At 39.0% G+C, this 14,569-nt stretch overlaps 1 protein-coding gene across 2 annotated transcripts in view; it reads left to right on the forward strand.

The window, feature by feature from the left end:
- KLF3 (KLF transcription factor 3) overlaps positions 1 to 14,039 on the forward strand; it is a 35,116-nt gene extending 21,077 nt beyond the window's left edge. For both annotated transcript variants that reach the window (XM_054029524.1, XM_054029525.1), the window contains exons 4-7: positions 1,902 to 2,397; positions 3,134 to 3,284; positions 6,930 to 7,090; positions 9,183 to 14,039. In XM_054029524.1, coding sequence (XP_053885499.1) covers positions 1,902 to 2,397; positions 3,134 to 3,284; positions 6,930 to 7,090; positions 9,183 to 9,364 — 990 coding nt within the window. In that variant the 3' untranslated portion in view covers positions 9,365 to 14,039. The remainder of the gene's footprint in view (positions 1 to 1,901; positions 2,398 to 3,133; positions 3,285 to 6,929; positions 7,091 to 9,182) is intronic.
- Positions 14,040 to 14,569: the final 530 nt, after the last annotated feature.

Genomic DNA, 14,569 nt, shown 5'->3' on the forward strand with positions numbered 1-14,569 from the left:
ATCACTCAGAATTCTAATAAATATAATTATTTCCTTATCCAAGAGTGCTTGTGAGTTCTGTGTATATCTTGCTCTGAGACGCGCACGTGCTAAAATAGTTAAAAGATCTAAAACATGAATTCCTGTGAACTTTATTATCAAGAACAAATACTGATATGATAGCTAAATTATTAATTTACTATAGGTATAAGCATAAGTTCTATTTTATATGAAAAATACTCCCTTAAGATCAACTGAATATAACTGCTACAAAGATTCTTAGGTTTAATCCATTATATAATTTTAAGTAAATTCTAGAAATGAAAAATGTTATTACCAACCACATAGGTGGCAGTTCTCTTTTAATTTCCCTATGTGTGTGTGTAACTTTTTATTTTTAATTAATGCTAGTTATGTGTACGCATGGAGTACAGAATAAATTACTCCGCTTTGTTGCTGTAGGAATTCTACAGAAGAACTTCCCATTTTCTAAAGTGTCATAGAATTGTTTCTTGCAATAATCAAAACAAAGGCAATAACTCCAAAATACTTTACAACAACATTTTTGGCTAAGCTTCAAATGAATAGCAGTTAAAATACACCTGGGAGGAGGAGGGGAATACAGATGTAAGAGCAAGGCAAGCTCTAGCTAGAATTTTTAGTCCTAACAAAATGCATTTAAAAATATCATGGGAGTGATTGTATACTAGAATCCATTAGCTTTATGCTCATAAATTATCTCTATCCTTAAACATTTTTAAAAATTTTCCCCACATCCCCTTTCCGGTCCAATGTTCTTCCAAAAATCTAAACTGTATTTTATTACTGTCACGAAACAGCATAGCTACAGAGCAAGGATTGACTTGTCCAAGAACCTCTAGTGGAAATTCAGTTAATAAAACTGCTGGTATCAAAAATTAGTAGAATGGATAGTCTACACTTTGTGTAGTTCATATTTTGGCACATCTCATCAGTTCATATAACTAGTTATCTTCATTAAAAATTACATGGTTTTACACATTTTTAATACGAGAAACTGTTCAGTAGAGTATCTCAGAGGTGGTACAAATTATGCAATGCTATGGTGATTCTCAATATTTTACTGGAAAATGTTATTGCTTAGGTATGAAAGGGTCAGTTATGGGCCTAATCTTGAAAGAGAATCATCAACTCGCTCCCCTTGACTTACAGGAAATACTCACTCAGCACGTCAGATAATCAGACCCTTTGCCCCTCTTCTGGATAGCTGTTTTCCAAGTTTAAAACAGCAAGTTAGCTGCATTCTTCCCAACCCCTCTCCAAGAAAAAACACTGAAAAAATGGTTTAGAATGTACTCATTTCCCTCTTTGCTTTTTCACATTTACTGTCTCTGATACTGTTTGTGGAGCTCAGTTGCATACATTTTGGTTTGGGGTGGCTTTGTGTGTAGAATTGATTTCTGTTTTAGTGAAGACTGAGGCGCAGTGTTTTCCAGTTATTAGAACAATCACAGGGGACTTAGGATGCCTGAGGTTCTATTTCCAGCTTCACCACTGTCTTGCTTAGTCTCCATAGTGCCTGAGTTTATCCATCTCTAAATGGGGATAGTACGTAATGTACCTACCATGCAGGATGGATATGAAACTTAATAAATATTTGTAAAGCACTTTGAATAAGTCTTGAGTTGTCTGGTTTTATTCCCTGTTTCATCATGTATTGTGTACTGCTTCCCAAATGATTAGTGAATCAGAAATTTAATCATTTCCCTTGTGAGAAATCTCTCAGAGAAAGAAGTACATGAAAATGCTTTGTCTTCATCTTTTTTATTTTCCTTCACTTGATCAGCCATTTGTAACTTAGCGCTAGATTTTTATTTTTTTCCCTATGTTATGGCTTCTGTATCAATTCTCATCCTTTTTTTTTTTTTTTTCCCCTCTCACAGTCATACCAGTCCAATTACATGGACCAAATGAAGCCAAACAAATACAGTGTCATTTATCCTACCCCAAATATGTTGCACAATAAATTCTATCAAACCCCAGAAGGACTATCTAATGGAATCCAAATGGAGCCAGTTGACCTTACAGTGAATAAACGAAGCTCACCACATTCAGCTGGAAGTTCTCCTTCTCCTCTGAAATTTCAGACTGTACATAGAAGAGCCTCACCTGGATTAACTTTGTCCTCACCCAGCCCACCTATGAAAAAATTCACCCCACCACCTCCCCCAGGAGTTCAACCTTTTTCCATGCCATTAACAATCCCTCCAGTAATGGCTGCTCTTTCACGCCCTGGACTTAGGAGCCCTGGGATACTTCCAATTATACAGCCACTTGTGGTCCAACCTGTTCCTTTTATGTATGCTCCACATCTCCAGCAACCTATAATGGTGTCTACTGTTCTTCCAGAAGAGTTGGAAAATCCAAGTAGCATGCAAGGTGGGTGCTGTTGTGCTATGTTTCTCTTTTATGCGGGATTGGTGCTCTTTTATGCAACGCAGTTGCCCTGGGTGCCAACTTCCGGGGGCTTGCTGTACTGCTGTGCCATTCAGTGGTTTGGGGTTGTTTTTGGGGGGAGGGGAGGTGTTCCTCCACTCCATTCAGCTGGCTATAGGGGGAGGAGTTGTTTTGTCTCTTTAGTTTGCTTTGGTGTGGTGTGGTTTGGTTTTTTTTGTTTTGCTCAGTTGCTGGGGAGAGAGAGGGGGTATGACATATTTTCTTCCAGCAAAACAATTGGGGCCACTACTCCTTTTTTGCTAGTCAGATCTAGAAAAATAACTGTGTATCCATGAGTTTTTTAGGATAAGTCAAAATATTTTGAAGGGAAATGAAAAAGGGAGACAAATATTCTTTTGTTTTCTTCTAAAACACACAATCCCTAGACTTTACTGTGTGAATATTTTCCCCTAGTTTTACTGGATCAAATTCTGCTCTCATTGATACCCATATAAATCTATTGATATAAATAGAAGTAATCTAGATTTGAACTGGTATACATAAGAATAGACTTGTGTTGCATTCTAATTCCTCAGGAGGTAGACTGAAAATTGAAAAGTCTTGTATTCTAATACGAGTCTTGATGCAAGATATCATGTTAGTTTGGGAGGTTTTGTACAGATTTTGTCTTTCCTTTAACTCACATAATTCTTTATATATTTGATTTTTCCCCCTCTAGTGCCTGTAATTGAATCTTATGAGAAGCCCACATTAAAGAAAACAATCAAAGTAGAACCAGGAATTGAATCCCCAAGACCCGAGTTCTATCCTGAACAAATGTCTCCTCCAATGATGACCTCCTTGTCACCTCAGCAAATAATGTTGCAAGAGTAAGTAATTAGTCCTAAAGTATAAATCTTCAGTTGAACAATGAAACATACTGCCTTGCTGTACATTGGGTTCCATATACGGAAGCTACAAAATATAGGTTCTTTGAGGGGAAAGCTACTGTACTTTGAAACGTGATGAAAAATCGTAAATAAGGGTTGCAGATTGTAAATGAATTGAGTTTTGTGCTTAGTTTTTTCCTCCTCTAACCTTCAGCCTCAACTTTGTTTTCAGCAGTGTAATGGTTAGTATGCATGCTATGTACATGTAAACTACATAGATCTTCTAGATTTGTATAATGTGTTCCTAAAGTAATATGGGGCCCAGTCCTGCAAACCACTACAAATGGAGCTTCTAGTGCAGTCAATAGTAGTTCTTCCTGTAATAGTCTCACAGAACTGGGCCCATTTTTAAACAGGTATTAAACTCTGGTAACCTGGAAGAATATTACACTGGGGATGGGGTGAATTTTTGTGACCTTTTCTTAGAGAAGGAGCAACACCTCCTGGTGGTATCAGGCCTTTGATATTTGCTAGGGAGAAACCCCTCGGGTTACAGAAATGCCTTTTTTGTCCCATGTAACTCCATTCAGATCTACCTCAGTTGTAGTGTTAAAAAAATCACCATTTCCTCAGGAAAATTCTGGCAGCCGCCACAGCCACTGAATATTCTAGAGAGCCTGGCCCATGCTTCTGCCAAAGCAGCAGACTCTATACTGGGAATGCCTGGGAATGCCAGAACAGTTATAGCAGTAGTTGGGGGAGAGCTGGGCTGGGCTTCCCCCCCAATAATCCCTCCATCCTCGACAGCCTGGCACATGAAGCATCCCCACCAGAAGCATCATATGGGACAGGAGTCCCCAACCTCCCAAGGGTGGGGGGAGAGAGAGCCAAGCAATAAACCTGTGGATCTAGTAACCTAGGGTGGACCAGAGAGAATGAGCTGGGCTGGACTCCCCTTGATCACCCTCTGGACCCAGCATCGGGCACCAGCAGCCCTTCCTCCACTCTGGCATATCAGCCTTCTCCTACTGCCATGTAGTGTTTTTAGTCCTGCTGTAGTGCTGAAGGCTCATGGTTCAGATCCTACTATTGATGCATAATAGGGAGGTCATTTGTACAGAATAGTTTTTAACTTTGTCCTTTCAAAAAAACCTAGGATATCCTATACAAAATATTGCATTAAACTAACATTCTTTTAGGTGCAAAATCAAGCACTTGAAAGTTAGGAAAGTCAGATTTTGAGTTTCCCATGCAACCTTAATTTGGTCCCCTTCTGAACATGCATTATTATATTTATATAATAACATACTATTTTTCCACAGGACCCTTGCCTTATTCAGTGCATGGGATGTACATATAAGGGGACTGAATGAAGGTGGCACAAGCAACCATAAATCTGGCAATTTTTAACTCTTGAGTGCTTGAATTTGCTATTTGAATATTGTAAGGGGGGGTGTTGTATGTAAAATACATAAAAGCCATTGACGTCTTACAATGAGCATTGGTGGGTTGTACAATCTAGCTATCTTAACGCACGTCAACATCTTTTGTGTGGGAATTAAAGAAATATCAGAGTTCTCCCTTTAAGTCAAAGTTCATGTATTGTTTTCAGACTATTGCCATACACAGACAGGGTTGAAACGTAATATGAAGCCTTAATTCTGATTTCACACAAACAAGAAAACACAAAGTTTGACTCATGCTACCATCATCACGTGGGCTGTGGGTGTGGGGACAAGGCCGTGCTTAAATAAACTGTCATAACATGATTTTTGGAAGACATTCTTAGTTGTTTGAGGAAAAACACCCACATGTGCAAGGCTCAAATAAATTCAGATATGCTTGTGTAAGCAGAGACAAGACCTTGTGGAATTACAGATGATCTTTTATTTCAGCAGTTACTTAATAACGTTGGCCCTTCTTCCGACACCATTGTCTCATTTCTTAAACCAGTGTCCCCCTCTGGAAATCACTTGCAGAATTCTGTAGTCTTGCAGCTTGGCTTCCCAATGGAAGAGGAATAAGAGAGAAAGTCTGCATGTACTCTAAGTGTAACTTGCTTTATTTACACACCTATACCAGTCTGGAACAAAGGCCATCACAAACTGCATGCAGGCAACCTCCTCTTTCACCAATGTCAGCTTGCACACCAATGCCTACTTCTCAAGAAGCTGGTGTCTCAAGAATTGCCTCCAAATCCAGAGAATAAAGCAGAGAATTTACTTTCTTCTTTCTGCCACAACATCTGTCAAAGGACTACTGCATAACAAAACTAACCATAATAGACATTTTTTCTAAGACTAAAAACTTGCTCACATTCTAGGAACATGTAGGACTGTGTAACAGCATCATCTGGTGACCCCATCATAATAATTTAAATACATTTAATATGATGTTGAACAACAAATCTTTCCATCGCTGGGCATGCTTTTTTGAGTTACTCATGGCACCTTAGGCTCACAGAGAAGTCACCAAGTATATCCAGGACTCAGAGCAGTGGTGGGCAACCTGCGGGCCGCATGCGGCCCATCAGGGTAATCCGCTGGCGGGCTGCGAGGCAGTTTGTTTACATTGACTGTCCGCAGACACGGCCGCCCGTAGCTCCCAATGGCCGTGGTTCACTGTTCCTAGCCAATGTGAGCTGCGGGAAGTGGCACATTAAGTTTCACTTAAAAGCTAGAAAATATTTAAGAATCTGTAATATGTATTCATTAATCAGTTGGAAAATGTGTCCAGTGAAGCTGTGTGATTTAAAAGACCTATCTGTTTAAAAAAATATATTTTGCTCTTTTCCTTCCTCTAACATTGGCATAGAAGGCAGGTTCGTGGCTGGTCCCAGTCTTTTTTATATGCAGCTGATAATATCCTTAGAAAGGTGTGTTTATTCACATATACACATAAATGTTTATATGTATAAAAAAAATTGTACATGCAAAATATATGTCTTACCTGAATAGTACCTGTGGGGTTAAAGGCGAAAAAATCATGTTTATGAAGGTGGCGTGCCAATTTCAGACATCCTGTGGGTGTGACATGCAGTCTAAACTCTACTTTTAGGAATTGACGTCAGTTGTAAAGGGAGGCCGCACCCTTCTGCCAGCACCAAACAGGAAATTCTTAATTACTCTCTAAAGGAGTGGCTGGAACAATAAAGACTCTGAGTTCTGCTTTAAGACTAAAGATATGATGTCTTTAATAATATGGAAAAGCTGTTTTAAATTAAAAACAAATTAGCTGCCTTCTAAGGAAGAATAAAAAATGTAAATAAAAGCAATGAAAGTTAACTGGAAACTCAGTGAGAGAGTTTGGAAATCCTGTGTGTACTTGCCTGAGAAACAAGAGTCTGACTTTCATTCCTTTATAAGTAAAAATAAATTAAAATCCAAGCATGCTGAGAAGAATATCTTTGGTTTTGCTCATGCCACAAAGTGAATAAACTCAAAAGAGGAAAGAATCAAAATATTACTGCTAAAATCTACGAAATTTGCTAAGTCTTTTTAAATTCTTTTACATGCACGTAATGTAGTTCACATTGCCAAGAGACAGAGTGGTAGTGAATAAAGGGGCTCTATTGTGAATCATTGCAATGAGGTTTACTTTGTCAAATACTTTTCATCAGTCATAACGTATAACTTCACTTCATAGGAATCACCCTTCAGTTATAGTTCAGCCGGGAAAGAGACCTTTACCTGTGGAATCTCCAGACACACAAAGGAAACGCAGAATACACAGGTGTGATTATGAAGGTTGCAACAAGGTCTATACTAAAAGCTCCCACCTAAAAGCACACAGAAGAACGCATACAGGTATGAGTCTTGGTACACTTTCCTTTCATCCATATTGGTGTGGATCAGTCAAGGCCAGACTTCTAGTTTGTGCAGAAGACCAGCTCTAGATATATAACAGGTGCTTCAGGCTTTTTCAAACAAAAGGAAATATATGGGCTAGCATAAATTTATCCGAATTGTTCTGTTTAAAGTAAAGACCACCAAGACAACATTCTAAAGAAAGAACGGGTAACGCAATCTAAATGTATCTCCTTCTGCCAACTCACTGAGTCCTAGTCACATGACCCAGGAAGTCCCATCATGTAGTGATAAAATCTTTCCTTTAGTCCGGGTTGGCTACAGAAACCCAAGATTAAAATTCAGTGGTAATGGTAGGTTACATGTCAGGTATAAATGGTGAAGTCATGCAGGTTAGACAGGTTTGACATTCATTTGGGTTTGCAAAATGAGTGACAGGGAATGGATCACTTGATGATTACCTGTTCATTCCCTCTGGGGCACCTGGCATTGACCACTGTTGGAAGACAGGATACTAGGCTAGATGGACCTTTGGTCTGACCCGGTATGGCCGTTCTTATATTCTTATGTTAAAATGTGTGTAACATAGGGTATGTCTACAATTGGAGCTAGGGGTGTGAAAGCTCAAGGAGAAATACTCACACTAGGTCTGATTGAACTAGCACACTGCAAACAGAGTGCAGCCACAACGACATGAGCAGTGGGATGGGCTAGCCACCCATGCCCATGGTCTCAGATGGGTACATACTCTAGGCATCCCATCCTACCCGCTGTGCTGCTCTGGCAACAATCTATTTTTAGCACTCTAGGTAAGTCGGAACTAGTGTATGTTTCCTTGAGCTGGGAATAACACCCCTCACTCCAAGCATAGATATGCCCTTACAGGCCATGGAGTAGAAGGGGGATGGAGCAGGAAAAGCAGCTAACAGGAAGTTGTAAGTCAAAGCAGGCTCCTCCTAGTATCTCTTATATGCTCGTGTTAGTTGCTTTTTTCTCCACTAGATCCACTTCTGCCCACATGGCATGTAAGGTACTCATTTGCATACTCACCGAATGCAAATCAATGCAAGTTGCACTACCTCACAACCTGCATCACTGCTACATTTGGCTTTGAGACTTCCATAGGAGTAGCACTCATTTACACAGGCCTCAACTGGGCGCCAAATGTAAAGCGTCTTAAGATTTGGGCATTGCATCCAGCCACTCTTAGACTGGTCAGATTCCTTCTGAATGCTCTTTTCTAAGAGCTCCTTTCAAATAAAGATGTCCCCATACCTATTCTTAATCACCATGTTCCAGGTATGCCCGGACACGTTTGGACATACACTGGAAGTTTGTGACAATAAGACACGTTCAGAGAAGATACAGGGCCTGATTCCCATTTACACTATGGCTGTTTACACCCCAGCAACATACTGGAGCTTAGTGTAACTGAGAATCAGGCTCATAGAAAGGAAATTAGTTAAGCAGATCCACCTTTAAATGTACCTTTTATGACAACATCATTATTTACATTACAGTAACTTGTAGAGACTGCGACCAGATTGAGACCCTGTGGTGTTAGATGCTGTACAAACGTGTAGTAAGAGACAATCATCACCCCAAAGAACTTACAACATAAGGACTCAATCCTGCAATGCTTAAACTCAAGCTTTGCTTTAAGCACATGAATAGTATCATAAGCTTGTGCTTAACTTTATTGAAATCTAAGTCTTTGCAAGATCAGAGACTGAAGATTAAGACCAGACACAACAAGTGCACATGTAACAAACCAATGGCAAGGATAAGAAAGGGAGGGATGGGTTGACAGAGTAATACAAACAAAATATTACACACAAACCTTCTTGACCTAGTCACTTCATGCACATTTAAAAATTCATAAGCAAACCAAGAACTTCACAAACTATGCTAGCTAGGTAGATCAGTTTGGATGAGTGGAAAAGAATTAGTTGGAGCCTGAATGGGAGAGAGAGGATGAATCATATGGTATAAAGCAGTTCACATATTTGTGTGTTAACATTCAGAAACACCCTGGAGAAGCCCCATCCTTTTTTCCCACTTTAAATCCCTCGTTCTCTGTTCCCTTTCCCAGGTGAAAAGCCATACAAGTGCACCTGGGAGGGATGCACGTGGAAGTTTGCTCGTTCTGATGAACTAACACGACATTTCCGTAAACATACCGGAATCAAACCCTTCCAGTGCCCGGACTGTGACCGTAGTTTCTCACGCTCGGACCATCTTGCTCTCCACAGGAAACGCCATATGCTAGTCTGAATGTCTCTTGTCCCTCAGCTGCCCATCACACTTTCTTTTTGTATGTGCATTTTAATTTGGATTCAGCTGGTCTGAATCTCTGCGCTTACACAATTAAAAGCTTCCATATGGTCAGTAATAGATGTTATCTAACCTTGCTATGTCCTTGCCACGGGTCAGACCTAAAGAATGTGAACATTTTTTTTTCTAGGGATGCTAAGCAAACCCTTCCTGCAGACAGTATGTGTAATGTATTCCTTTGTGAATAAGGGAATTTGTAAACTAGCAACTTTGTTGGTTTTGCCATATAATCAGCCAGCATAAATTGATCAACGAGTAAATGTTATTGAATATCCAGTCCTTGCCAGAGACTTTATTTACGAGCCCTGCAAAGGATACACTCTCCTTTTATGCTCAACAGTGCAATGAATGGACTTTCTAACATTGCTGGTTACAGCAGCAAGTTTAAAGCAACACTTTTAGAAAGACACCTTCTCACTGTAGAAATCCCCTCTGCCAAGACAGTGAATGACACTGTAATAACTAACTAAGCAAAGTACTCTCTTTACATCATGAAAGATTAAATGATAGCTGATTTGGACTAAATGAATAATAATATTTGAAGAATCATCAGCAGAAATTGGTGTATACACATGATTGTGCCTCTAAACCAACGTCACCTATCTTTTGTATTATACTGTAGTACATGAGCTTATGTTTATTGCATGATGCCTTGGTAGATGCCTTAAGTGTGTGATTCCTGTGTGACACTATCTCTGTTTTGTGTGCAGCCGTATAGGTGGAACACACGGTACTCCTATGCCATGACATGAAATTATTTTCACAGAGACCTACCATACCTCATTTCAGGGGTAAAGATGTATCCCTTGATAATCACTCCCCTGTGTTTCCTGTTCTTTAAAAACTTCATCATACCTCAAAAGCAGCAGTTGTCATATCAAAATGCTCAAAACTGTACCATTGGTGGAAGCAAGTGCCAATTTGATACACTACAGTATTTAAATTTTAGTTCACAAGATTTTTTTGATGGCAAAAGGCTAAATGGCATCCAATAGGAAGCACTTCCTGTGAGAAATTGAGTTGTGTAAATGTCTCAAATGAAGAGAGTAGGCTTGATAAGCCATTTAATGACTCTGTGATTTGATTTGTGGCTCTGTTGGTTTCTTGATGCTAGGTGGACCAAGAGATCCCATGGATGTGCTTGTTGTATTAACAAAATTGAGTCAGAAAGGTTCAACTCCCAGTTTCAGTTAACAAAATAAAATAAATACCCAAGTAAAACAACCTAAAGTTTGGTGCTAAATCTGTTCCAGAACTTTGGAGGTGTTAACTGCATTAAAAGGGAGGTTCCTGCATTTATTAGTTGGCTGCTTTTGTGACACCACAAGGAAACAAGATGTATTTGTCTAGACTGTTATGTCCCACAATGTTTTTTGTTCAGTTCATTATGCAATCAGCTATAGTTCCTGCAATATGAAAATGTCATAGTCAAATTTTCACCTCATGGAAAAACCCACTGGAAAGGAAAATATCTGCATGCTGCCCTCTATGGGAAGGAATTTGAGAGCCTGTGACGCAGGAAGTGTTCATGACCTTAAACACTGGACACCTGGAAAATCCTGCATATCCAAGGCCTTGGCTACACTTACCCGCTAGTTCGACGGCTGGAAATCGAACTTCTGGGTTCGACTTATCGCGTCTAGTCTGGACGCGATAAGTCGAACCCGGAAGTGCTCGCCGTCGACTGCGGTATTCCAGCTCGGCGAGAGGAGTACCGCGGAGTCGACGGGGGAGCCTGCCTGCCGAATGTGGACCAAGGTAAGTTCGAACTAAGGTACTTCGACTTCAGCTACGTTATTCACGTAGCTGAAGTTGCGTACCTTAGTTCGAATTAGGGGGGTAGTGTAGACCAAGCCCAAGAGTTGCTGTGCCAGTTTACTCTCTTGGCAGTGTGGTTACATCTACCTGACATCCACAGCTGCTCCCCTCTGTCAGCAAAACTGGCAGGAAGGGGAGCGTCTCTAGTAGTATAAATATAGGCCAATGTATAGACATTTGGGAGGGTAAAGAATAAATTTATATCTTACAGCTGTCTGAACTTTAATGCCAAGTGTCAGAGTAATTGGGGATATTTTCACTTACTGTACAGAAAAGTGCAAAGGGTGCTTCTGACATAAAATATGAAGTATTTTCCCTGCTCTAAAATTAACATTCATATACTAACGTATGGAACTGGGTATCCATTTATCTAAGGCAGCGGTTCTCAATCAGGGGCCTGGGGCCCCCTGGGGGTCCATGTGCAGGTTTCAGGGGTTCCCCCAAGCAGGGCATTAGACTCGCTGGGGCCCAGGTCAGAAAGCTGAAGCCCCACTGCATGGGGCTGAAGCCCGACACCTTAATCCCCACCACCCGGGGCTGAAGCCAAAGCCAGCTTCACGGGGGTCCCAGGCAATTGCCCTGCTTGCTACCCCCTAACGCAGGCCCTGGCTTTTATATGCAGAAAACCAGGTGCGCCACAGGTGGGCTGTGGAGTTTTTATAGCGTGTTGGTGGGGCCTCAGAAAGAAGTTGAGAGCCCCTGGTCTAAAGAATTTCTTACCCTTTTGCAATACTGTGGTGTTACACAGTCAAAACATACAGTGAGGAATGAGAATTTTCATACCATGTCTCCCAGCACTTGGAAGTTTTGTGTAAGGGATCTGAGCCACATTCTGCTCTCCTACACCACTGTATGTCTGGAGTAACTTCCCTGGAATCAGTTGAAACTATGCCAGATTTATAGTTGTGTAACTGGATAGAAATGTAATTACCAGGTAAATTTTCTCAGCCTTCTGTTGATAGATACATGGCTCTGTCACTAACATGAAAAAACTTCCTGGAAAGAGAACTAGCATAGACTAGCACCAATTTTTTTTTTTTAAGTTCCAGTAACATCACAGAATCAAAATTGATATCAAAATTAAGCTCTAGTTATTTACAGCTAGCTATTCCATACATGAAGAACTCATTGACTTTAATAGGGGCTCCACACAATGAGCTGCACAGGATCAATTCCTGAATTTGAACTTTGAAATATATCACAGGAGGATAGATGTTTGGCATGCTGTGGATGAAAACAATTATAACCTGGAAACAAGCAGATAGGATCCTATAAAGAAAAGCAGGTGTCAGACGTTCTAATTCCATTTCTATTTTTAACTAATGTATCGCATCAAATTTGGTATTTTTGTGACATTAAATTTCCCATGCTGCTAATTTTTTTTTTTTTTTGGTCTTTCATAAAACAGTTTTGTTAAGTGTTTGCATCTTTTGCTCACTATAATCTGGGGCTACATGCTCTTCTGGCATAACTCCACTGAAGTTACTCCAGCAGAGCATTAAATCCCTGAGATGTAGGCTATTAAATCAGCTGTTAACCTGTTTGCCTCTGTTTAAATATATTTATAATGAGTTGTAGGGAGAAATACTGTTAAGATGCAATATAATTATAAAATGCCCTTGGCCATATGCTTTATGACATAGGACACTGACAGCAGGTTTAAATTTAAACATTAAATAGAATCTTAATTATTTGTAACCAAATAAGATCGTTTCATGTAAATGCTTTGTAATAGGATTTTTCACTTTATATATGTGGTGTCATATCTTCTGGGAAGTCAGAAAAGCAATTACAAAATAAATTTTATCTTTTTAGTTTAAAATGTGAATCTGCATTTTAAATGGGGCATTAACTCTAACTTTGGTTTGGGGAGTGCATCAAAAAAAAATATTAACTAAGGAAATACTAAACAAGCATCAGCTCCAATCTAAAGAGCTCACTCCTCCTCTTGTTGTCTGGGTCTAAAGACACGCACACAACTCTGCTGCGGGATTTGCTTTGTGTATTTAAAAGAAAAACCTGTGCACTAGCAATATTGCACTGTATAGTATAGTATGTAACTTGGAATACCATTATACTAATATTGTACCTGTATGTACCATTCGACATTATAATGGATTACATATTTCCGAGACAATCCTTCGGAGTTAAACAGGTATGACAGGTAATGTGGTTTTATTTAAATATACACTGTAGTTCTGTAGTGATCTGTCTAATGCCACAAACTTGTCTGAATATGTTGTCTGTGTTTTGTCTCTGTCAAGGTTAGCAAACTGTAAATGAATGCAAATCCTTTCTTAAAACAAAAAACATTTTACATGTATTAAGAGGGTTACAAAAATTTTCATTGTTTTACAGATATTAGCACTTTTCTGCTATTTATGTACCTTAAATGTTAGAGGGTCAAAATAATCTTTCTGCTTAGCATTTCTTAAAACATTACCTGCAAATATAGCAGGGATATTACATTTACTTTAATACTTGTATAAACTATACAGAAATTTTTTAATAAAATGTAATATATTTTATAAGCTAATAAGACTAAGTGGGTAATTAAAGGTTTCTAGCATGCATTACTATAACTTGCAAATACTGAAACATTTTGGTAATCTTTCTTACTAAAGATGTGAATGTTTAATGTACTTTCACTGTTTCTACTTTGGTAGTCCAATGGGAATTCAGTAATGACATTTTGTCATGTCAAACTGTGAACATAAATTTGTACTGTACAGTCCTCATACTATATACAGTATACAATATGTATTATACTTGTTAATAAAACTATCAGAATATTAAATGTGATCATGAAGTTATATACCATACAACAGAATATACTTACATATGAACCAGGATGTGCAGAAAAGAAGCTTTAGAAATATGTAAAATTAGCACTTGTTAAAATGCAAAACAAAAACCAAAAAAATCCAGAAGCACAAGTTCCCATTTCTGAATCCTAAAAAACTCTTCAGAAGTCAGATTGCTGGAATATCTAAAGCACCACACACATTTTCATGCATTTTCTATATCCATTAAAGAGTATGCTGATCTATTAATCATATAGATTATGGTTAGATTCACTATAGTCCATGCACCACATATCTCATGGATACATCCGAATGAAGAGGGTAAAGCAAAACTAAAAACTTAGTGCAAACAGGTCACAGTGATTTTGATTCCATCCCCTCTTTATTATTTGCTATTCCCTAGCAACCAAACTTTTTTATACTAATGTTTTTCACAAAGTGAATTTCAGGTTCACAGTCCAGATTAGTTTAATGAATGAATAAATAATGTTTGAGGCAGATGTTTATTATGAGGTATAGGCCA

The sequence above is a fragment of the Malaclemys terrapin genome, chromosome 5 (genome assembly GCF_027887155.1).
Source record: "Malaclemys terrapin pileata isolate rMalTer1 chromosome 5, rMalTer1.hap1, whole genome shotgun sequence".
In the NCBI taxonomy this organism is placed as follows: domain Eukaryota; kingdom Metazoa; phylum Chordata; order Testudines; family Emydidae; genus Malaclemys; species Malaclemys terrapin.